The sequence below is a fragment of the Trachurus trachurus genome (assembly GCF_905171665.1).
Source record: "Trachurus trachurus genome assembly, chromosome: 16".
Classification (NCBI taxonomy): domain Eukaryota; kingdom Metazoa; phylum Chordata; class Actinopteri; order Carangiformes; family Carangidae; genus Trachurus; species Trachurus trachurus.
This window is the reverse complement of record NC_139902.1, coordinates 4,559,782-4,585,727: the sequence shown is the minus strand read 5'-3', so window position 1 is coordinate 4,585,727 and position 25,946 is coordinate 4,559,782. Positions and strand designations below refer to the sequence as shown.

The 25,946-nt window shown below is 43.8% G+C and overlaps 2 protein-coding genes across 2 annotated transcripts in view; both read right to left on the bottom strand.

Moving 5' to 3' along the window:
* Positions 1-11,456, bottom strand: part of agmo (alkylglycerol monooxygenase) — a 95,830-nt gene extending 84,374 nt beyond the window's left edge. The window contains exons 1-3 of the mRNA XM_083989786.1: positions 11,032-11,456; positions 3,476-3,606; positions 1,595-1,746 (exon numbers count right to left, since the gene is read on the bottom strand). Of these exons, the coding sequence (XP_083845912.1) occupies positions 1,595-1,746; positions 3,476-3,606; positions 11,032-11,151 (403 nt within the window). The 5' untranslated portion in view covers positions 11,152-11,456. The remainder of the gene's footprint in view (positions 1-1,594; positions 1,747-3,475; positions 3,607-11,031) is intronic.
* A 3,533-nt stretch (positions 11,457-14,989) lies between these two features.
* On the bottom strand, positions 14,990-25,193 carry meox2a (mesenchyme homeobox 2a). Its single transcript, XM_083989793.1, has 3 exons — positions 24,099-25,193; positions 19,403-19,575; positions 14,990-15,283 (listed from the first exon to the last, which is right to left on the bottom strand). The coding sequence occupies exons 1-3, from the start codon at positions 24,676-24,678 to the stop codon at positions 15,065-15,067; spliced, it is 972 nt and encodes a 323-aa protein (XP_083845919.1). The 5' UTR covers positions 24,679-25,193; the 3' UTR covers positions 14,990-15,064.
* Positions 25,194-25,946: the final 753 nt, after the last annotated feature.

The window sequence follows — 25,946 nt, the reverse complement described above, 5'->3', positions numbered from 1 at the left end:
CACGAGCGCAGGCCACAGATAAATACCTCTTTTCCGGTGTGCTGCGCTGTGCGGCGGGGCAGCTGGGCATCTGGCACGCGCATCAGCCAGCGCACATGGAGGCAGTCGTTTTATTTTGTAAAGACGGTCGAGGCCGAACGCTCTATCCGGTAAATATTTTTCATTTCAGTTTTTTTTTTTTATATTGCTGCTGTCAGTGCCGTGATGCTGCAGGATGTTCGGCGCTCCAGAGCCGTGACTATATACAGCCTGTTGCTGTGACAGCGGCGGGTTCAGACCACAAGTCCTCTGGAGACCACGGCCTCTCACATCTGCACAGCTCTGAAGCAGCTGGATGTAACTCAAAAATAATTGCTTCCTCTCTCTGCGACGTCCAGGAAAGCATGATGTGTGTGCTATCTTCACGACTCCTTCCTGCAGGGATGGCAACTAAATCAACATTTTTACAACCATTTATCATCGGGCCGGCTTTGTAGTTCCCGTGTTGGTTTTATCTTAGAGGCACATGAAAGAGGAGGATGGGTAGCCGGGCGCTGGCGGGCGGTGGGGATATATTGGCAAAGTAATCTCACTTTTACTTACTTTACAGCGAGAACACAAACACAACACTTCCTTCATTCTTGTAGTCTGGATGTGTAAAAGCCTCGGGAGTGCAGCTTAAATAGAACGGCTTCAAACACAGCGAGCGTGCGTCTGGTCAGTGGAAGAGCAGGAGGAGGAGGAGGAGGAGGAGGAGGAGGAGGATTATGCTGTAGGGTCGGTTTGGAAAGTTTCTACTGACATTTTGATTCTTTTTCCACCAGGGAAAGTGGTCACTATTCAAATCCGTAGTAACCGCCGTGAATCTGGGCTGACCGCAGCCGCCACGCTCCATGAAGGAGCAAACTTCAAAGCTGTCACATCCACCTTTTAAAGGGATAGTTCAATAGTTTGGCAAATTGGCCCATAATCCCTATAGTTTTAGGAGTAGGTTCGTTACCTTTAATTGTCGGTGCAAGCTATTTTTAGAACGGCGGAGCAGAACCGCAAGCTGCTCAGAGCTACGCTACGGAGGCTAATGGGATTTCTTGGTTTCCGAGAACGAGTTGTTTTCGAGGCAAATGCAGACTGCTTGCTGAAAAACTGCCCCCGACGGGAACGTGCATCAGCGGTTTTGCATGAATTTACCTCAAAAACAACAAGTCCCTTAACGTTCCATTATTATCTCATAGCGTGGTGAATGTGCAGGTCACAACTTGTCCACCAGAGCGTTTTGGAGTTGTTGGATTGTGTATTTGATGAGAGAAACCAAGAAATCCCATTAGCCTCCATAGCGTAGCTCTGAGCAGCTCACGGCTCTGCTCCGCCGTTCTAAAAATAGCTTGCACCGACAATTAAAATTTACGAACCTACTCCTAGGGATTATGGGCCAATTTGGCAAAATGTTGAACTATCCCTTTAAAGCCTGCAGGGAGAGGGTGCTGGTTTGTGTTTAATACACAGGGCAGAAACCACACAGCAGTGACACTAACTGACCACTTCACCAAAATCAGATAGAAAACAACAGTTTGCCCCCTTTTTCTGTGCGGTGTGTGTGAGTGCGTGGTGCTGGTACCGTGAGCGAAGCGGTGCACCCAGTAGTAGCAGAAGTCCACCCCCAGGAAGGTGAACCACCAGGTCCAGGCCGAGTCCCAGGGCAGCTCCAGCAGCCGGTACCGCTCCCACACGTACGCGTACGCCGTCAGCTCGCAGCCTCTCATCAACAACCTGCGGCAGGGAAACGGTCAGAGCCATCACAAATGTACTGTGTGTTTTGCTTTAACAGCCTCTACTGTACCATCAAACACCACTGTTCTACTCTCCATCCAACTGACTCTCAAAAATAGTTAGTAGACCACGCTGGCCGGACGCCTAGTCTGTCTTTTTCAGCTCTGTAGCTGTTTTCCATTTCAAGGGCTTCGTCTGTGGAAGTCAAATTTCAAGACAGAATACATAATAATGTGGGAGCACGGTCCTGTCCATGCAACAGATATTTTGCCTTCTTTTAAAATGGTCTTAAGGACAAAATGTCTTGTTTCTTGACTCACAATAATGCTACAGTACAGTGTATCCTCTATATGGCATAAATACAGTACATTTAAATCAGTGTAGGAAAATACTAATTATAATGAAATTTTCTTGTGTGCTTTCCATAATAATGGCACCAAAGCAGAAAACGTGTAGAAATGCTGTGTGATCAAGAGCATGTGGTCCCAAGAGCACAACGCGCTGCAGCTTAAGAAAACACTAAAGACACAAATGCACTACAAATTAAAAAACAATTTTAACAATAAATACGCTGCAAAAACATACCAGAGATGTTCCTGAGGACACAAATAAGTGATGGACCAGGCAGGGACAATAGCACAACATTTACAATGACAGTACCAGGTCCGTCTAAATTTGTACAGTAGCATGTTTGGTCTTTTTTTTGCAGGTGTTTTCTTAAGTGGCAGTGCATTGAGCCCTCAGGGCCACCGTACTCAACTGATCTTTGACTGGTCTATGTCTGAAAAACCATATGTTGCTCATAAAAGAGGTTTTTGCTTTAATTTCTGACAAGAGCATGAATCAAAAATTTTACCATATCTTCTCCTACGGAGATCTGTGGACAGTGGTTGGACACTGATCAGAAAGACTTTGGAGAGAAAGTCCACTTTAAAGGGGCTGTTGAAAGGGGTTTGCTATTGCTACAGTACATAACTAGCGTTAGCATTGACAGCTGTTCAGTCTGGCCAAGAGCTTCAGCTATTGTTGTGTTTACAAGCCAAGAGGTTATAATACATCTCAGCAGCTACTTTTCAGGGCAGCCTGGACACTACAGTGACTCGGTATCGGAAAAGTGACGGCACCAGCCAGCTGGACTCTCCACTCTTACTGTGCAATGTGGAACCACTTATTTAAAACTTTCTTCACATTTATCTTAAGGGCACTTTAAATTGTTAATCACATCACATCCTCTTTCCTGTTTTAGTTGATCTGTACATCTTTACTTTAATGTTTCTATTATTGTTATGGTTTTTATTTATTCTACATATTTTTCTAGCCTTTATTATTGTTTGATTTCTTGTACTTTTCTGTTTCCTGACACTTTTATGTTCAGCTCAACATTATTGTTTCTTTTGTCTCTGACATTTAAATTTTTCTCTTTCTCAGCTACATTAAAAATGAGGTCTCTACCTCAGTGTATTCATGAGTTAAAATAAATGTAATAAATGAATGAATGAGTTTTATTTGTGAGTAAAGTACAGATGATAATTTAGATGGATACATCTTTTGTTAAATGGACTTCACTACCCATAAGGCCATGGGGCGGACAAGGCTGCAACCTGAATCTTGCAGGTGCCATATATTTGAATCAGAACACTAAAAACAGCTGTGATAAAGATAACAATGTCCGTGTCCCAAGTGCTGCGGTCCTTGTGTCTCACACACTGTGACCTGATTCCACACTCACATTGGGAGTCTGGAGATCATTCCGGCTGATATGGAGGTGAGTCCATCGCTGATGGTGACGACGGCGGCTCCTGTCTTCAGCAGGCCCACCACCATCTCCAGGAGGATCAGCCCTACAAAGACAGGAGTGGCCTGCACACACACACACACACACACACACACATACACACACACACAGGGAACCATGATTCAGCACAAATTACACAGTATGAAAACAAGACGGTTTCAAGTCCGCTGTTTTTTTTACCAGTTGTGTTGAGCTCGACTGTTTGTTTTGGCCGATCAGCTAAAAGCCTGCAGGACTTTCATGTCTGCTGATCCATGATGTTTGTTTCACTGTGCGAGGCTGGAGCAGCGGGTCTAAAGCCACAACGTACTGGCAGATCAGAGATCACAAACATTTGTCTGCACTGAAGGCAGAAATGATCTCATCAGGGCGAACAAAACACACAGATGGTTGTGTTATGAAATTCTTCGTATTTGCACGGTACCAAACTCATGGATTGTGCACATATTTTCTTACCGCTACTTTTATTCTTTATTTTGATTTGATTATAAAATCACAATGCATATTATATCAAGGAACTTTATGGGGTCAAGACCTGACTTTGTCATAGAGACAAACCCAACAGTTCCCTCAAAGAGCAAACTGAGAAACATCTGTAACATCAAGCCTGCGTTAGCCTGTTAGCCTACCTACTGTAGATAGCAGAATAAACTTTCTGGACCAACAAACACCTGGGTCCTTAGCCCCATATGCACATCTGGGCAGATTCCAGCTGTTATATCCTCCAGTATGGACTGACAGCTGGAAGATTTGATACGTGTGTGCCAGAACTGGTCCAGATGTGAAAGTACTGTAGCATCCGGCAGTTGGGCTGGATTTATTTAGCTATCTGGATAAGGAACTAACAATACAAATACTGACATGTAGCTAACAGAAAGCTAACATGCTATCAGGCCCTTAAGTCTGAGAACACAATCTAGTCATTGTTAATTATCTTCTTCATTTATATTTTACCCACAGTCCTTTCCTGTTAGCTCCCAAACCCTCCCTCTAGAAGGCTGCAGCTATTTGGCTCTGTATTGTGAATTCCCATTTCCCAAATAGTTAAAAATGGAGACCATAACATTAATTATATCTTCAGTCAGTTCAGTCACAATTTCCAGGAGCTTTTGTTGTTGAATTTGGGAGTTGTATGCCGTGTCATGCTGAATTCATGGACACCACCAGAGTGTTTCTGCTGAGATGTGCCTTGGGAGTCGTAGCTAACGTCTCTATATACATTTTTATGTACACGGGCTTGTACCTTTGACTTTATATGCAGGCACGAGATATGTTATAGTTGCTCATGTTGTACTGAGAGTCTGACGGGGTTTAATGTCCATCCAAGCCTTGGAGAGCTCGAAGTAAAAAAAGGGAGAGTTTCCCTTCTGGGATCCTGTCCTCCCAACATAAATCAGCCCATTCCATCCAGTTCAATGTGAAAACGTTCAAGATTTTAAAAAAGGCACAAATCTCTACAGTTTTTGAGAGATGGCGCGACAATAAAGAAGAAATCAAAACTTCATGTTCTTATGTCAGTTTCACGCTGTAATACATCAGTCTTATTTTATTAAACATCACACGTTGCAGATTCTTCAGCATCACATTCTTTAAACACACGTTGCAGCAACATGGATGAAATATGTGATGGACAATTCATTTCCATTAGCAGCTAACAAACTGAAATGAAAGGGAATACATCTTACTTTTCACTAGACTCGCTGATCTTTGCCTACAATAGTTCAACTCAGTGGGCATGACAGGCACCACAGCAGTTGTTCATGTTTAACAAAAATATATATTAGGCTATATTAACTATTTTAACTATTTATATTAGGCTATTGATAAGTTACATGTTAAGCAGCGGAGCACAAAAGTCCATACTCATTGTCACTGTGACGTCTGACAACAGAAAGTTACAACAACGTAACTGAGGCGTCTGTTACATTGTTCAACAAAGCATTTGAAATTACACTTGTTTCCACTGTTGGCTATTCATTGACGTTATGGGAAAGTCCCAGACAGTAATGTTCTCAGCACAACAAGAGGCTCAGTTGTGAAGGTATGTGTCTGACAGGAAAACACAGCTGGACATGGCTCTCCTGTATTTATTTTCTTAAACTTTAAGAATATATCTAGGCTATATATAATAATATGAAAGTAATCGAGCAGTATCGATTGATAAAAATACTGAAATTGCTAAAAAAAAAACAATACGCCCATCTGTGAAAGATACATAGATTCTATTGTCATCAAAAAAGTTTGGCAGTCATCCTCATGACCACCATGTCGAAATACATTTAAAGGTATATTTCAACATTTTGGCAAATTCGACTATTGCCATAATCCCTATAGTCTTTGGAGTAGGTTCATTACCATTAACCATCGGTGCAAGCTTTTAGATTGGCAGGGCAGAGATGCAAGCTCTGCACGGCGTCGGGTATTTTCACCTTTCCCTCATCAAACTCATCAAATACACAATCCAACAACTCCAAAACATGCTATGAAATGATAATGGAACGTTATGAGACAGAGTTGTTTTGGAGGTAAATGCGTAACCGGAACTACATCCCAGACACGGCTGCTCGGCAGAGTGATTTACTGTAAAACGCGCAAGTAGTTCCGAGTATTTGCTTCCTGTGTCGTAATGTTACATAATAATACGTTATTATCTCATAGCGTGGTGAATGTGCAGGTCACAACTTGTCCACCAGAGTGTTTTGGAGTTGTTGGATTGTGTATTTAGTTTGATGAGGGAAATGTGGACATACCGTGCACCTCTGTGGCGTTAGCTGAGCAGCTCACGTCTCTGCACCGCTGATCTAAAAACAGCTTGCACCAACAATTAAAGGTAATGAACCTACTCTTAAAACTACAGGGATTATGGCAATACACCAATTTGTCAAAATGTTGAACTATCCCGTTAAAAACTGTCTAAAATCAGAAGAATTTATAGTCAGGTTAAATGTAGTGGCGTTTTTGCACAGGTACGGCAGCAATGGACGACATTTAGTAACTAGATGTGACAAAACAAATGGTGAGCACTAACAAAACAGTCAGCGACAGGCCTCCAGTTCTAACTGTGCTGGAAACATGTAATAACCTCTTAATGGCTCTGTCCAACATGGAACTAATTAGAGAGGGACGGGGTTAGAAAACGGGTCAGGACTGAGGCTGAGGCTGCAGGTTAGCGTTAGCTCCGAGTGTCTGCAGCCCAAAACTGGGACACATGGCCCCCGCTCCGCCAAGAGGGAGGAGGGCGTGACGGGACCTCAGAGGAGCACATCTGCAGGTTGGGGAGGGAGGAAAGGAAGTGTGTGTGTGTGTGTGTGTGTGTGTGAATGGTAAGTAAGAGTGACTGTGCATGGCGGTGTGTGTGCATGTCCACATGTGAATGCTTCCACTTTAGCATGCAGGTGTGTGACGTGACTGTGTGTGTGTGTGTGCAGGCAGAGGCGAGAGCACCAACAGGGACACGCGATCACACGCAACGCTCCAACATCTGGCAGCCGACTGCCGAGCCGCAGCTAACAAATGGCCTCGCAGGCAGCGCAGGCAGACCTCCTCCAAACCCTCTGAGACGGAGATTATCCTGCTGGACCGGGGCCTAAGACCCTCCCTCCCTCCCTCTCTCCTGTCCAGCAGATAGTTTTACCTCAGACTATTCTTCAGCAGTGCAGCTCAGGCTCATGTTGTGCGTGGAAGTGGTCGTGGAAAGAACTTTGTCTTTGTTATTGTTTTGTTTTTTCTTTCTGACCTGCATCTGTGACCTTTTCCATCTCTGTCTCCATTTTTCCTTTATTTAAATGTTTTTCTCTCTGTCCCTTTTGATCATGCAATGAAAATGTCTTTCCCTGCCTTTTTTTTTTTTATCTCTGTACAAACAAACTAAAAATCACACTAGGGGGAAGTCTTTTTATTTTATACTGCAGCATACTTGGGCCTGTTTGTTGTGGTATCTAATAATTTTATTTTATTTTCTTCTAAATTCAACCTTACATGACATTTGTGGACCAGATGTCTTTATTCCCCCCCCCCAAACAGACTTTCCTTTTCTTTTCTTTTTTTTATAAGGTTGCGGACGACTAATGTTGGCCGAAGGCTTGTAGCCTGACAATAGACTTTTATCACTGCTGTCTGAGTTATACTGTGTTTACGTTCACTTCACCGAAAAGCTGAGAGACCTGGCAATAAACCCGCAGAAGTCATAAGTCCACACAAGTCCAAAATTAGAAGATTGTGTTTTGTTTTGTTTTGTCTAATTAATTTGGCCTGGTGGGATCAGAGAACAACAGTCGCGCAGGATAATTAATGACACATCACAAACTGTAAACAGTGCTGAGTCACAAGCTCCTCTCACACACATACACACACACACACCCATGCTAACTTTTATCACCGCCAAGCCCTGCAGCAATAACAAATTTGTTTAATCATGTTTGGTAGTGGATTATAAGGACTCCTGCTGTGGGGGTAATTGTTCTCCTCCCCTGATGTGCCCCATAAAACCTCATAACAAACATGTGCTGGTAAACCTGCACCAGACATCGGGCGTAGTAAAAAAGGAAAACGAGACACCGTAAAGTGACAGTGAGGAGCGATGCTTTTCAGTCTCTATTAAAGCCATGACGTGACGTGGACTGAGCGAGGTGATGGACTTGACTGCGCTGTGGTGATGGTGACATGTTTTCAGTCATCATCAGTGTGGCCGGGTGGTGGACATCTGTACAGATTTAAACTATTGTTTTCATGACTCATTAATCTGCTTGTTATTTTCTCTATTTAGTGATTGATTGTTTTGTCTAGGGAACAGTGGGACATGCCTGTGCAGCCAGAGGAGATATTCTGTTTATTATAATATGACAAAAACACATCCCAGAGCTGCATTTTATATTCATTTGCAAGACAACCAAAAGTTATATTTGAAGTTATCTGGCAATGCGTAGCTGGTTGCTTGTCATTAGCTGCTAACAAACTAAGATGAAAAGGAATAACTTTTACTGTCAGATAGATTCAGTGATTTTTGCCTACAATAGTTCAACTGAGTGGGAATTACATGCACCGCAGCAGTTGTTCATGTTTAACAAAAATATAGTTATTTTAACTATTTGGGCTATCAAGCTGCAGAGCACAGAAGTCAATACACTCACTGTCACTGTGACGTCTGATTACAGGAAGTACAACAACGTAACTGAAGCGTCTGTTATTGTTTAATAAATGCATTTGAAATTACACTTGGTTTCCACTGCTATTTATTGACGTTAATGTTCAACAATAGGCTCAGCCTCAAACCTTAACCTTGAAAATGTATCTGTAACATAAAAGTAATGGAGCACTAGTTCATATACTAATGAGATTGATAAGAATATTGTAATTACTAAAAATGCCCATCTGTTAAAGTTACACAGACTCTATTGTCATTAAAAGAAGTTTGGCAGTCATCCTCATGACCACATTTGTTGAAATACATTTAAAAACGGTCTAAAATCATAAAAGCTGCATTGCATATTCATTTGAAAGCCAACTTAAAGTAATATTTTAATTTATCTGGCAATGTGTAGCAGGTTGATAGTTTGCTAGAGGCTAGAGGTAAAGCTAGGGGAGGACGCCACAGGGCAAATGTGCTGGAAGGATTTGATCTGATCTGAGCTGATCTGAAAACTGATCGGCTTTTCTCTCTCAAGGAAATTAGCTCTTTACATTATATTGATGACAAGGTGAGGTGTTGAGTGCTATATTCATAATGCCTCTGCAGGCAGGCTGACTGTTAGCCTTGTCATAGCCTATAGCTGCCTAAATCACAAACCATTAGCCCAGCAAGTAATAGCTACACAGTGACAAGTGGAGATATGATAAATTAATAATAAGCATTAGTCCTGTCAGAATAAACATGTTAATCACCATCACTGATAAACAACAAAACAGAATGCATTAAGAATAATGGTGGTAAATGACTGAAATACATTGTTACTAATATGGAAAAATAAAAAAGTAAATTAGCCTTGTCTTTTTATCAAAGTTAATGATTTTGCACTCTTTCTCTCCCCTATAGGACACATGCTGACTTTTTTTGTCCTCATAGGCAGAGATCTTCCTGTAACCCCACCCCATGTTTTAGCCCAAAGTTACACCCTTGCTTTGGAAAATGCCCCAAAATAAAAAAAAATATATATACTTTTTTCTTCATTTACAAATCTGCTAAACCTTCAACGAAACACAACTGATGACGACAACGACAGCCGTTGAGTTATCACAATAGGGGCTTACGAGTGTTGTGTAGGTAATCCATCTCCCACTTGATGCAGCTCTAGTCAAACAAGTTTGTGTGAACGCTTTGGCCTCAGTTGCTCTGCAGTACCACGTGTTTAGACAACAGTTTACATCACAGCTGCACAACTAATCACTATGTGATTGAAAATTACAACACGGCCAAATGAAATATCCAAATCACAGGAGCTGTTTGTTTGGTACAGTACAAGACCCCACAACAATCACAACATCTGTTTTACACTATTAAAGTCAAAATGAAAAGTAAAAGTGAGTATTTCCACTGAAATCTGCAGCCCCAGCTTACATACATGTATTGTTTAGTTTTATATTAAAGCCTGTTGACATTTGTCAGAAAATGTGGGCTACTTTATATCTGACATGTCAACCAGAGTCCTGACACATTTACACAGCCTTTGCATCTATAATCCAATTCAAATCTGATAAACATGATAATCAAATCAAACCCCTCCCTCCTCGCCTCCACCCTGGCTGCAGGTCAGTCGGCAGTGGCACCCTCACACTGCACTTACATAACTCAGGCACGCAACACAAAGAAACTAATGTGTAAGTGTAAATGGTCAGTGTGTGTGTGTGTGTGTGTGTGTGTGTGTGTGTGTGTGTGTGTGGGTGTTGGGTCATTTAGTCTCTTGTGTCTCATTTGCACAAAGATTATCCAAGTTCTGTGCAAGCCAGAATAAATAAAGCATAACCAGACTTATTCAGCAGGTTAACACAAGATCACAGAACAAATCTGCCCATGCATGTCATTATTTTATATTTCTTCTCAATTTTTAAACGATTTAAGATAAAATAAGGTCACGAGTTGATTTAGACTTCTGGGATGGAAAAGGCAAGGCAAGGCAATTGTATTTGTATAGCCAAACAGTTTGTCTCAAAGGGCTTTAAAGAGGTTGAGTAACTTTCTGAAGAGCAAACCTCCTATTGTAACAACTTAAGGACATTTTTATTATTTTTGCACATTATATTGAATTATCAGAGCTGTTTTGTTGCCTTAAAATAGACTATCTCACTAGAGATCTGTTGTTCCACTAAAGCTTAAAAAACCAAAGTCTGTTGGGTCTTATTTGAAAGTGGTCCATCCATCCTGATACAGGAGTTTTCATTTATTCTGCTGCAGTAAATAACAGTGTGGGTGGAGTGGGACTGAGGGAGGACTAGTTTGACATTTGCACAACTAAACAACACCTATTAGAAGTGAGCGCGAGAGATGCGGCACCCACCTGCTGCACATAGGGAGGCACGTCCTCCAGCCTCTCAAACGAGGACTCATTCGGTGTGAGCATCAGGAACATGGCCCGGGCCGCCGTGGGCGCCGAACCGAGCCCCGCAGCTTCCGCCATGGACGGGTTCCCGGGGTGTGGGTTGGGTCACGTGAGCTTCCGTACGTTACCTGTGCAGGTAGAAGACTACTGACGCTGCTGACGCTGCAGCCTCACGAGCTCAGCAGCTCACGTCTCTTCTGTGCGCGGGCTCTAACAGAGAGTGTTTTTGTCTCTTCTTCAGTTAAAGTAGGTCAGTTGCGAAACGGGAGAGCGTGTCAGTCAGCTCCGGAGCGGAGTTCTCACACACAGGAAGCCGAGTGTGTGTGACTGTGGAGCGGCCGCAGGGTCCGGTTACTCCCACTCCGACTGTTTACTGTCTACTACCGCGGCTCTCAGAGCAGCAGGTTCATTTACCTGTGCTGGGCCCATAGAGGCTGGGCCAGAGCCAGCTGGGGCACGACCAGGTGTCACGTCCCGGTGGCGTCATCTCGCGAGAGTTGGTGGTTACACAATAGAGTGCAGTTATGGTTATGGTTTCGGGTGTCCCAGCATTTTGGATTGTAATGTAATGGCTGAAGGTTTTTTTTTCTTCTTCTTTGGGATGTCCACTTTGTGTTGTTTTTTGTTTAAATTACACATGTAAAAGCCCAACTGGAGTTGAGAATGAGCTATAAACTCTGTGCATCACACCTTTCAAATCCCATTTCTAATCTTTTTTAAAGGAGAATTCTGCAAGTCTGATGGCCTCTCTGCTGTTCTGCTAACCCCCCAGCCACGTGCATTTGTTTTTCACAGAGCCAGCAAGAAAGCAATCCATGGAGCGGTGGACAACGTTACATATCATATACGATATATGTGTAGTCTAATCTGTCACAAGAGATTACGGGTTAGGTTTGTGTCATAGTGCTGCTGAGACAAGAGCTGGGACACCGGGTCGGAGGCTCTGATCCTGTAAGGTTGGTTTTCAGCCAAGAGACACTAGGTGGAAGGCAGAGAGCCTCCATTCTCCCTATAACAAGTTACATGTCATTTATTAAACCATCACACAATTACTCTGAAGCTGTTTAAATAAGCATAGTTAAACTAGAAATCATGCATAGTTCCTCTTTAATTTCATTGTACCTGTCAAAACAAACTAAACTAACATACTGGTGGGATTGGCAAATAAATTTGTTGATGCTTACATTACAACTTTAAAGGAGCTGTTATAGGTTTTGCTAGCCAACTTCAAATATCAGACTGCAAGTGAAATTTTACTTGTGTAGGAGAGGTAGCTTTCAATACACAGAGGTTCTGCTTTTATATCTATCGCTGTGAGAATCAGTTGTAAATTGAATTCTAAAGTTACAGAAACTTCTAAAACATTACATTACTTGCTTAACCTCCAAGTGTAATTATAGTCTTGCTTTCATGCAGACTAAAGAAATGAGATAAAACATGTTAATTAAAGAGAAAGAGAGTTATTTACCAATGCTTCCAGTCATGTGCTAATGAACTGCTACCTGCAGCAGTATTTAATAGATATACAATATAAAGGTTCTATCAGTCCTCTTCTCTGCTCACCACCAGAGGGAATCACTAGCTAGAGTATTTTCCAAAATGTAAAACACTTGCTTTTAATATCAGACCTGAAATTAGCTTCTGAAAAATCCACCATGTGGAAGTTTTTAGTTGTGAGTGTGTCAAGTCCTCTGAGATTGATAACATTCCCAGAAAATAAAATATACAGAGGACATTAAGTGTGTGTGTCGTCAATGAAAGCCACAGACCTGGTGCTCATAGCGAAGAAGAGTTAAGAGAGAGAGAGAGACCCATAATCAGATCAGGTTTGTCAGACCAGATGGAAAAGTCACTGAGGGGAGAAGGAAAGACGAATAACAACAAAGGGAAAAAGTTCTGAACAGGCTGAGGGAAACTCTTTTGGTACATGAATGACAAAAAGGCCATGTTTAAAAAGGTCTATTTTATATACTGCTGATCTGCCCTTTAGACACATTTACCTCATATACCCTTAAATACCTTTACACTGTCAGTTCATTAATAATAACTGTTATCAGACTTCCATAGAGATTGTGATATACTGTAATAACATGCTGCTGGTAATTGTGATGTGACGACTTAATGGCTTTAGAGGCTAATGTTGGTCTTGACCCTGTCCGGTGTTTGATATGGGAGCTTTGATGAAAGGGCAGCGAGAGGCCAGTAGCATGATGGCTGCCAAACAGTGTTGGACTTGTTCCAGTCAGGTGTAAACACATCTGATGTCCTACATGGTGAAACCGCACATTACGTGAACCACTTCATTTCTTGTGCAAACTGGTGGATAATACAGTTAGAGTATTATGAGAGGCTTCATCCTTTGACACACTTAGATATCCGGTAGATTAGCCCTGATTACACAGCTGAGTATCTGCACAAAGACAGTTTAAAGGTATGTTACGTCAGGTTGTTAGAATCTATTAGCGGGCCCAGTTCAGTGATGATTGCGTAGCTCTGCATGATAACAGTAGTGCTGTATTTCCATGGGAATCTAGGTGTAACTGACCATCAGATGACCACTGGTGAAGGTTTGGAGGGATGTTAAAAAAAAACAACACTATTTTAAATGTATACAGTTTGAGGCCAACTCGCTTAGTTGTTTTTGGTGTTTCTGTATTGACTAGTTGAAAATCAATATAGTCAATAATCACCACGGGTTAAGTAACAGCCATATTTGGAGTGTTGTGTGAATTAAAGGTTCATACTGTGCTTAGTTGGATCATGGAGGTCCAGTCCTCCACAGTTTGAGCTGAATACTAGCTGCAGCGTGGACCACATTCATCCCGTGGATCGCTTCAGGGAGCAGGGAAAAAAAGAAAAACGACAAAGCTCACATGGCGTGTGAGGTGCCTCCTCAAACAAATTAGAATGCACAATCATAATGTGGTGAAAGACGAGATCAAGTCATGAAATTATTTTCAACTGGATTTTGTAACGAAATACGATCCTTTGCGGGTTCTCTCTCCGAGTCTTGGCAGGAATCCTGACCTTAGCCCGAGGCAAAGGTGAATTTAGCATGCGGCCCCATCACCAGCTTTCTACACTCTGTGCAATGTTTAATTCATGTCAGCCTCGCTCCATGAAACACAAATACATCAGCCTGGACTCATCTGGATGGATGGACGCGCAGATGGAAAGACATGAAATCATAAGAAATTCCATTTACCACTGGTTAAATTTTATTCAATTGAAAACCGTCCCGAGAAAAAAAGATTTAATAAAAATCCTTTTTCTTTTTTTTTCGGGGTTTCAGATTTGTTTACAAAATGTCATCACCAGGCAGAAAATTAAAGAACTGTCAGTGTTTATTACTGCGTGAGCTGAATAGTGTGGGTATAAAATTATTGTTAAGGTAAGACAATACTGAGGAATATTTACAGATCATTTATATTAGCTAGGCAAATTTGATCTCCTGGCACTTGATTTGATCAATAACTCAATTACATTGTAATTTACATTTTATACAGTAGAAACTGACTGAGGCACAGACTGTGTGCTCAACAGTGCAAATCAAAGCCGCAGCCTGCCTCTCTCAAGGCACACAACATGGAATGTTTACAACAGTTTGACTAAATATGATTTTCCCAAAAATTTCTGTAGCCAAAAACGTCACATTTCAATATTTATAATATTCTTTTTTTTTTTTTTGGCATTTATAAAAGGATTTTTTTTTTTTAACCAATGGTATTTTGAAAATCTTCACCGTCTTGCTTTATGTGCTCACTTGTTGAAATATACACTTTGCCTGCATGACGACTGTTTTCTCTAACACACATCATTCCACTGTACATTTGTACACTTATTTAGCATCGTTGTATGACGATGGCGAATCAGCAAACAGCAGTCCTTCTAAGGACAGTCCTGAGGCAGAGGCAGGGCCTGTACTCGGAGGGGGGTGGGGGCGAGGGGTGAGGGGGGCGGGGACCGGGACGGGGACGGGTGTGTGTGTGCATCATAAGTGGGCGTGCTCGGAGCTCTGGTCGCTGTCGTGACTGTCCTCGTTGGCTAAGGAGTCCGTCGAGTGGTGCAGCGCCGCGATGCCCGAGAACTCCGACGGCAGCAACGTCCCCTTTTTCACGTTCACCAGTTCTTTCTCCCGGGCCGCCGCCCCCTGCTGGCCGCCCTTCACCCGTTTCCACTTCATCCTCCGGTTCTGGAACCACACCTTTACCTGGCGTGGTGAAGCAGACAGAGGAAAGGGTCAAAACCACATGAGACATGATAAATAACCATAATAACCAAGAAAGCTAGTGAGGGAGGCTTTGCAGCAACTTTTAGAGAAAAGTTTGGCAGCTTCTTCTTCAGCAGCAATTCTCTGTGCATGCACTGTTCCATCTGCCACTTGGCGTCGACCTGTTTTTCCCTGACTCAACAGACTCCACCGTATTTACGTCTCTCAGATTGATGATTAAGCTGTTGCTTAAAACAGTTTGCACGTCAAGTAGCAGCAGAAGCTCCCCGAGTGTCGACACATGCGCCGGAGGGGGAGGGGGAGGGGGAGGAGGAGGAGGGGAGATGGGGGTGAGGGTGGTGTGAGGGTGGGTTTATTTTTGGGGAGTGTCATTCCGAGGGGACCGGGCCGGTCACATGGTGAGGAAGTTAGTTGACAGCACAAACGTTTGTCTTACACGTCAGGGGCGTACGCCGTGCTGAGTATCACCTCGGATTCTTTACAAGCCTCGGGGCCTTTTCTGAGAGCAGGAGGAAGGGGAGGAGGGGAGGAGGGGGAGGAGGGGGGGGCTGGTACTGGGACAGGGGAAGGAGGGGTAGGGGTGTGTGTGTGTGTGCGTGTGTGTGTGTGTGTGGGACTTCAGCAAGGGATCGCTTATTTATGCCAGGCTCTAATGTCAAACCAAACATGTGATCCTCGGGGCTTACGTGCACACTCCGGCTCACAACACCACCGCTACCGACTCCTGACCTCTCTGGCCGTTTTAACCCTTTCAGCTTCGATGCGCAGCTCGGAAAACCTCCGCTTATACGGCGCGACACACACACACTCACACATACACTCCAAAAAAAGAAGCCACCCCAGTGATGATGAAAGCCACAGCGAGCCCTGCACTGCCCTGTTTCAAGTTTACAGGACAGAAATCACAGCTAGACAGCTAAGCTTAAAAAGCAGGCTAAATTTAGTCCGGGGGGATGACGAGCAGGTTAGTCACACCAGTTGTTTAATCAGCATTTTGCTGACTGTATTTCACTCTGTAATTCACCCTGGGGTTTAAACGTTTAGATGCTGTTACATGTAACTCGAAGTTTTAGAACAACATTCAAATTGTGTGGTTTTGATGGAGCTGTTACACACAAACACACTTTTACTCTTTCTTTCCCATTCTGGTCCAAACAAACCTACAAGGATGTAGCTCCGCCTTCTTGTCATCTTTCATATACGGCTGCAACTAACGATTATTTTCATTATGGATTAATCTGTCGATTATTGAAACGATTAATCGATTAGTTGTTTGGTCAATAAAATGTTTAAAAATGCTGAAAAATGTCAATCCTCATCCATCCTCAAATGTCTTGTTTTGTCCACAAACCAAAGAGAGACTCTGTTCCTTTATGACAATAAACAAAGAAACCAGAAATATTCACATTTAAGAAGCTGAAATCAGAGAATTTGGACTTTTTTTTCCAAACCGATTACGGTATTCAATTATGAAAATAGTTGACGATTAATTTAACAATCTATTATTGTTCAAATACAGCTCTACTTTTATAATGCTCCACCTTTTAAGGGATATAAAACCTCCATCAGGCTTCTTCAGCGTAAATCAGGCGCCGTGGCCAATATTTACCTCACTATCTCCTGCTGTAGAATTTCTCCCCCTCCGACAAAACTGAGGTCACACACACACACATACACACACACAACTTCTGCTGCATGAGCTGTAGAAATTTCACGCACATTTAATGGCGCTTGGAGCCCACCAAAAAGAGATTAATTGCGACGGTCTGGGAGACGGCTGAAGTGGAATTATGGTGGCAGTGTGTGAGCTCGGTGGCCCTGTGGAGTTAAATGGAGCTTTGCCTGACGTGCTGGTATTTAGATGTATTCCCTTAATGTTTTTTTTTTTTTTTTTCAGTTTTGTAATATTAAGCAGAAGCAGATGATCACTTACACAGTCTGATATCACTTTTCATGTCACAGTTTCCAGTTACTTTCTGGATTGATGAGTAAGATCTTAAATGTGACCCAGCAGGTTTACAACTCACTTCGCTCCGAGCGCTCATTAAAACACACCTGCGGACCGTTTCATTCAGCGGGGAGATTCCTCTTTGTGACGTTTTTATCCGACGCTCCTCACGCACCACCACCACGAGTGGATCCTGTGTATTTTTAGCCCGGTTGGCCCCATCTGGGGCGGAGAGAGGGGGGGGGGGGGCTGAACCTCAAACTCTGAACCCTGACAACGCAGCAAAATGAATCGATAGTCTGCCGGGGGCCAAGACGTGCTGATATCACGTTGACTGCATTTACTGAAGAGCAGCAGTGATGGAGCAACAGTTTCCTGTGGTTATAAAGACGTTTCTGAAGGATTCAAACTCTCAGCTCGTCTTTCCTCTTCATCACAACCCTCATGAAATTAAAGTTAGGATTATTTATCATTCCTTTCTTGTGTATCTCAGCTCCTTTACCTCACACAAAGCACCACAAACTAGACTGCACTATGAATTGTAACTGACATGTCCTCCTGACATGAAGCGACAACAATAACATCATCAATTCTATATTAATTTTAGTCGAAATGTAAAGTAAAGTGACCTTTCACACTGAAATCACATATCGCAACATTTGCCCATAGAATCGCATGTGTCTTAAATTGGAGCTATACAAATACTGTGGCATGTAAAAGTTTGGGCAGCCCTGGTCCAAATGTCTGTTAACGTTAACAGTTAAAGACGTGGAAGATGAAATAATCTCCAAAAGGCATGAAGTTAAACATGAAACACTCTTTTGCAATATTTTAATCAATATCAATGTGTTGTTGTTGTTGTTGTGTTATTTATTTGTTTTCTTTAATTTTGATAAAGGGAAACAGAGCAGCAGCCTGCAAGAGAATGAGAAACCCAGGAGACTGGAGCTCTCAGATAACTGACCAAGGTATCAGACAAGATATTTACTAACTAACTAACTATGCAGGGTGACCAAAACTTTTCATTTTCTGTCATTTGGAAAATGAAAAAGATAATATAAAATAAAAATATATTGTTTAAAATTTAAAGGGGATGTTAAAAAAATGTTAACAAAAAAAATAAAATGTAAAAGGAATGTGTCATCTGTAACTTTATGCCTTTTGGAGATGATTTCATCTTCCACTTACACACACATGTACCTTAACAGACATTTTGACCAGGGCTGCATGCTACTGTAAACCTGCCTCGCCTACAGAGCAGGTTCCTCACCAGGTGACATTATAATAATAGAAGAAGGTGTAACCAAAAACATCAATGATGACTCCACTTCCATGTCCCTGTTAAAGGCAGCATGCATAAGAAAAAAGGGAGTCACCTGATGCTAAGTGGAAAGCAGAAAGGTTTACTTTAGCAGACGGTTCATGTGAATTAATCCGCAGAGTTTGTTGTTTTTTATGAACTTTGTTAATCCAATTATCAACACATCTTAAATGTAGCGTGACATAAGAAGGGTTTAAAGACATGGTGTGTAAGGTTTCACACCTGCGACCCTGGTGAGGAGGAATCACCTGGAGCGCTCCACTCTGTTGTTCACGTTCAGTCCATCACGCCGCAAAATATCACTGGCAATGTGTCAACTAAGTGTGACTTACAGCTTCCAAGCGGGTGTCAGAGAACAACGGGCTCAACTGCGTTTCCTTCCTCCAACCATTTGTCTCCTGTTATTTATTTCATGTGCCTGCACTTTTTTTCTTTTCTTTCTTTTTTTTTTTTTTTTTACAGCGGTGCGGCCCACGCTCTGAGACCAATCTGAGTTAGCAGGAGCAGTGTGGAGAGAGGAAGTGACTTGCTAGACAGCACTTCCTTCAGGCCGTCTCCCTGTCTTGACTGTGGCCCGCCTGAAAGAATAGACAGGAACATCTGGAATATGATAGTCCCGTCACACGGCCACATCTGGAGCACAATAGCCCCTCGCGCCGAAGTTACAAAAACACAGTAGCGGGGCCGAGGAGCCCTGTCGCTGTCCCGAGGCCACCTCTGTTTTCACAACATGGCATTAATGTGCTCATGTGGGGGTGGGAATGGGAGGGAGGGGGGGTAATAACATCTGAAGCTAAGGGGAACAAGCAGCTGTGGGTAAGGCACATACTTGTCTTTCAGTGAGGTCGAGATTGACGGCGATCTCGTAGCGCCTTAGTCTGGTTAGGTAGTTGTGGTGGGCGAACTCGGCCTCCAGCTCTCGGATCTGCTCCTTGGTGAACGCCGTCCTCTCCTTCCTGGGCTTGCTGCTCACGTCTGACTTGTAATTCCCGTCCTGGGACTCTGAAACCAAACACCACACAGGTTTCAGCTCCACTCGGAGGCAGATTTATATGCAACACACACACAAAAAAACAAAAAAAAATAAAGCAAATCTTATGTGGCAGGTGCGAGTCAGCGGGGGGAGAGAAAAGGAGGTAAGGTAAGGGAAACAATGGGAGCTGTCAATCACACTTTATTGTTCAGTCATTGTTTATGAACGCTTTAAGTGGCTGGAAAGACTCACGGGCGGCTGCACATGTGTGCCTGACTGTGGCAGCTGTGCAGTTACAATAAGCTGGCTTTTACACTGCCAACATGGATTTAATTTGTCTTTGTCTTAAAAGGAATCTGCTTCTACAGAAACACTTTTTAAATAAGAAACAAAGCAGCCACGTTTCTAACCTCCTTTGCTCAGTTTTGTATCTTTAAGGACATGGTTAAACAATCATTTCTGTGATCAGAACAGAACAGTTCTAAAAAACAAAAAAAATAAGAACATTATAACAAATTATCCAGTAATATAATAGTATGTATTCTGTGGAAATCTAATGCTCCGATGAAATTGAGGGAATAAAAACTAATACATGTGTGTGCACCAAATACAGTTTGAATGGATTTTCTGAAGAGACTGTGGGAGATATAAATATATAAAGAAATAAAAATCCCCACAATGTGTCATCTCCACTTCAGCTCATCACCCCGGAAAATACTTTTTTTTTTGTTTTGGCTTTTCCCGAAGAAAACTTTCCGAAAGAAAACACGCACGGTTAATTTACCCTGCAGAACTTTTCCTATTGTGAGCAGCCCTCGGTGGTTTCGCTGTTGGGCACGCTTCAGTTGCACATTGCACTCGAAAAGGCAGCGGCAATCGCATGCAAATTCATCTGCGGTCCTGTTCTGTAGAGTGTGTTAATGCGAGCGGGGCCTGCGTCAGGCCAAACTGTAAATAGTTGTGCTGCAGTCTGAAGTCTGTGCGGCCACGTCACGTCTCCTCACCTATAGGCCGTCTCTCCGTGGACGGACCCCTGTCGGCTGGCTTTCTCTGCCAGAAAGAGGATCTTCCTTCTAATTAAGTGTTTTTTTTGTGTTTTTTTTTCCAGATTGAAATAACTCCCTTGAGAGGCCGAGGAGAAGATGAGGGTAAATTGAAACTGCTCTACAAAAGTTATATTTGTATGGCACTTCCACAGTTTGAAAGCCAAGGACAAACAAAACAGATATATAAACTGCAAGAATTCCCACACAAATTTTATGAAATGAAACAGATCATTGCTTGACCCGCAGCCTGTGTCCGGCTTCCCCCCCCCTTGACCTTGCCTCTCCCTCCCTGTAATTTCTAACCGAGCAGCTCCAAACAGTGTGTGGCTGATTGAAGCGTATTTACCCTCTTTCTCTCCCTCTCTCTCGTTCTCTCTGGTAAACACAGACACTGTGTAAAGAGAAATAAAAGAATAACACAGCCAGCTGCTCTCAGACCAGCAGCCCTGGAGTTAAAACGAGCGGCGGGCTTTTATGACACAGCCACTAACACCGCAGCAATTAGGTCCCCGCTGTAACTTTCATCTCTCCACAAAAAAGGGAGAACAATATGAGGAAAAATACAAACGTTGTTTAGGGTTTCCCACGTGGGCCAGGGGCTCGGTGCAGGGGGGGGTCGAGGGGGGCAGTGACCCCGGACACTCAAAATGCTGATGCTCTTCACCGTGTTTCTCAAAAAAAAAAAAGAAATACATCGGCGCATCCGCAGAAAAAAAAAAGAAAAGGCTGGCCGGCGGCGAGAAGCTTTCAGCACCTCACGCCTCCTTTTTTTTTTTTTTTTTTTACAACACCGCCTCAGCAAAATAAGACTTCAAGCACCTTTTATTGTTCCACCAGAAAATCCAGTAACTTTTTTAAAAGGACGACCACTCCCTCAGACAGCGCTGCTCTTTTTTCTATGCAAATATAACCCAGATAGACACGCTTGCAGAGGGCCCTTGAAAAAAAAAAAACGAGAAAATGAACAGGTTCTCCCCCAGAAACCAGACACCCCCCCCCCCCCTCAAAAAAAAAAAAAAAAAAAAATAGCAGGGAGGTGGCTCATCTCATCTCGTTAGCCCACCCTGTGGCCCTTCCTTGAGGAAACAATCACAACTGAGTATTAGGAGCAGAAATCTGAGAAGCTTCATATTTGAGAAAAAGAAAGTGAGGGAGGGGGGGTTCAACCTGAGCATGGAAATGAGCTCTCAGGTTTTGTTATTGTTTCTGTATCTAAATTCAGGTTTCGCTTAAGTTTCTGGTCCAGATGGTGAAACCCAATCGGGGCTCTATCTCATGCAACTGGCAGCGCTGTGATATTTAGACAGCTGATTGAGTCAGCAACCAAGCCCCCCCACCCCCCTCCACCACCACCACCAACCTCCCCTTCTCTAATAATCAGCATGATTGGTGTTAGCGTGGAGAGAATGTACAGCACATGTAATGAGTGCTGCAACTATTGTTACAAGGGACGAGGGATTTGGAGGCTGAGGGTTGTTGCTTTTTTTGTTTTTTTTTCTCCAAATAATTTGACAAAAGAGGAGAGGAAATAGGAGGTGGTGTGCTGAATTTGAGGATTAGAGATTCTATTGCAACATTTTTTTTTTGCCTGTAGTATAAAGGGACGCTCAGCACAAACTGAACCGTGGGGATTGAAAGCCGAGCCGTGCTCCAGCCTCCTGAAAAGCTGCGATGGTGCTGGCACGTTAGTACGCTGCCTGACTCCTTTTTCCCCTTGTTTTTCAGATCATAACATCTGGAGTTCCTGTTAAATCAGTGAGTAATGAGGATTTGACCTGCTCTTTATAGCGTTTGGTGTTATTACAAATACATGTCTCCAGTGCTGTTACACTGTCCATCCGTTACGGCCGGTTAAGAGTCAGTCTCGTAATATTTCTGCAGTGGGTTGAGAGGGCGGGGAGGGTGGGGGCGACGCTGGCTTCCCCCTGAGATGATCACCAGCATCCCGGGTGCAAAAAAAAAAAAAAAAAGCTCCTTATGCGCCACTTGTATCAGTCGGTGGTTTAGAATGCTGCGTACAAAGAGGCCTTTAAAGGCTGTAGGATCAGCGGCGAGGGCCCGCAGCCGATCCTCACATGGACAGAGAGAGAGAGAGCGCCCAGCACACTTTCCCTGGAAAACTAAGAACTCTCACTAATATCACGTTCCCTGAGAGAACTCCCGCGACCCGGCCCCGGCAGTTTGTCATGCCGTGATTGATTATTGTGGCGACTGCAGGTTGGAAATGTTGTGCAGGTCATCAGGGAGGCGTTACCTCCTCCAGTACAGTCTCTAGAAGAGGCTGTGTTTTTTTGTTTTTTCTCTAACTCTCTATGTACAATATATTATCATTATTATTAACACAGAAGTTGTGTAATTCTGTGTGTCTTAAGAGCTTTTAAAAACAGCTGCATTATTTATGGATAGAAACTGGCCGGGGATTCTAAAGAGCACGGTCGGGACACCTGCGGCTGCCTCAAAGTGCCAAGTCGCAAATTCAACTGAATCGCAAATTAACTAAAAACAGAGAAGTGGCCTTGAAGTTCACGGTGCAGGTGCACGTCACCGTAGAGAACCTACACTCTGTCTGCTGAATATATGAAAGTAAACCTGTGTAATAAATCTTTCCGACTCTCTTTTAAGCTCTTTTCAGAGGAATGTGCTGGAATATTTACTCGGGAGAGAGAAATAATTTATAACCCATGAGAAAAAAACCATAAAACATCTGATTTATTTATTTTCCTTTCATGTTGAAATAAATAAGATAAATCCATGTGGTGTTCGGTCAGGCTATATACACTTGGAAATGACATCTGCAATCAGCGCTTTGAACTGAGCGCTGATTTTGTCAAATGTGACACACACTGGTTTTACTTTGGTTAAAGCTGAGGTGATTTATTTTAACCACAGGGTTTAGACGAAGGAGAAAAGCCGGAGAGCCCTCGGTGTGTCGGGCGTTAAGCGCGGCGCGAGGCTCCGGTGTGTTCTTTTACAATCCCTGACGTTAATTCTTTAATGTGAGGCTGATTTTCTGCCCTCAGAAGAGTGTCGCAACAAAACCAGATGTGATATTTAAACAAAACATGGCAGCAGTCAGATGTGCCCACACAGCTATGATGTGGCCTCTGCTCCACGCTTCGCTCTGCCTTGCTGCAACACCCTGGCTGCGCGTCAGCCAACACCTACAAACTGCTTTTTCAGACAGCTGTTTTTTTTTTGTTTTGTTTTTCTATCCGAGCTGCAGAATCTCTGCACTTATGTGCTGTTGAAAGATTTAGAATGACAAGTACAGATGTTTGTGTTATTCTTCTGCTCTGCTTGGAATTTCTTATAGCACCGATATTTATGAGATGATGTTTATCTAACGAGAAGTCCGAGCAGAGACGTGCCGGGAAGAATTTCACATTAAGGCTCTGGTGGTGACGTCTGTCAAAAGCAGATTGTTTTTTTAATCAGATTGGCAGAGGAAGAGAATCATGCTCCGAGGTTGAGAAGTAAAAGTCGACGTGGGTGTGAGCTCCTCTTACCTGAACTGTCACTTTTCCTCTTGCTGTTCCTCTTCTCGGCCTCAGCAGGTGACAGAGTCTGTCTGCCAAAGTCTGCAGGCACACAGGAGGCCCCCGTGGGGGTGCTGCCGCTGCCCAGGGTGGGGGTGCTGGCGCACATGCTGGGCCCGCCGGGGTGACCCAGGTCGGGGGGCGAGGGTCCGCTGTCGTGGGATGAATGGGAGTGCGGGTGGCAGAGGTTGTGGCGTGCCGCTGCCCCGCCGCCGCCGGGCGAGGGCATCTGCGGTATATGCCAGGACGCGTGGTGCTGAGGCGGGTGGTGATGCTGCTGCGACGGCAGGTGGCCGCGGTGGGGGTGCGGGTGGTGGGGGTGGTGGTGGTGCTGCCCGGCGAACAGGCCGGCGTCGTCGCCCGGGTAGCTGGAGATGATGCAGGGCGCCGGCGAGGAGGTGGAGGAGGAGGAGGAGGACGAGGCCAGGTCGGGGTAGGAGACGTGGTCCGAGCGTCCGTGCAGAGTCAGGGGCGACTGGGTGAAGGCGGGATGCAGGGCCTGCGCCGGGGCGTGGGGGCTCCGCAGGCATCCGAACAGCGTGTGATCCATCGCGTGCAAAACACAACACGCACACACACACGCGGCTCCTCCGGGGAAAGGTGAGAAGGGCAAGCGAAAAAGGGTAAAAGTTAACTCAATCAACCAAGAAAGAAAAAAAAAAGAAAAAAGATCACAAGCACATATCCAAGATGCTTCTCCTTTTCCCTCCTCTGACAAACTCTCCCCCCCCCAAAAATAAAACTTTTTTCCTTCAATTCAAATAGTCAGAGCAGAAAGCAGAGTGTGTTTTGAAACGGGTGTCCTGTGGTAATCCGGAGCGTGCGGCCAGTTGCCAGGCTGTACAGGATAAACAGTTAGCCCAGGGTAAAGCTTCAGCAGAGCCTCTCGGATGTCAGGAGGAACAGGGGACTGGAGCTGGGAGCTGTGAAGGAGGTTCCTAGGAACTGCAGAACGAGGGGAGCCGGCGGAGGGGATGTTATAAATAGGGTGTAACGTGAGAGGGAGGCTGGGTCACAGACTGCATACGCGCTACTGACCACATACATATGATCGCCCTCCAAAAAGCACAGCAACAATAAATCTGTACTATTAAAATGGCTGAGCCTCAGGAAAGAAGGCAATTTATTTTGGACTTGGATCTGACCTCCGGTGGCCATCTTTTTTTTTTTTTTTCCCCTGCAAGAAAACAGCCTTAATGGTTCATGGGTGTGGCTTAGGAGTGGGGGGTGAGGGGGAGAGAGTGAGGGAGGGGAGGTGAGGGAATGTAGAGAGATGGAAGGAGAAGGTGGGGGGGGGCGAGGTGTCAGGGGTTAACTCAGCGTGTCGCCCTGTCTTTGTCAGCTTTGACCCCTTTAAACACAGTTTGTCTAGAGGAAAAAAAACCTGCTGCTTCGAAGTCGCCCCCCCAGACCCCCCCCTCCCCTCCCCTTCTTCGCGCTGGGTGTCGCCTGCGTCTGTGATGTGGAGTTCAGGTTCATCACCGTGTGTCTCTGAAAAGGAACATGAGAAATAATAATTACAAAATAAAAATATTGATCGCAGGGCAACAGGATCTCGTCTGACATGTGGTGTTAATATTTTGTCATCCACGCAGGCCACCTACTAATCCAACACAGTCAGTTTTAATTTAATTTAAGCAATCATTGTGTTTCTTATTTTAAAATGAAGCATCATTAAATCAATAAACACAAACAATACAGGTGCAAATATCACCTTTGATATGAGGTCAAACAGGTCACCAGCTCTTATTTCACACAAGCTGCTTCATTTACTACATGTGTCCACTGTAACGGGACAAATTGAAATATAATCATTAT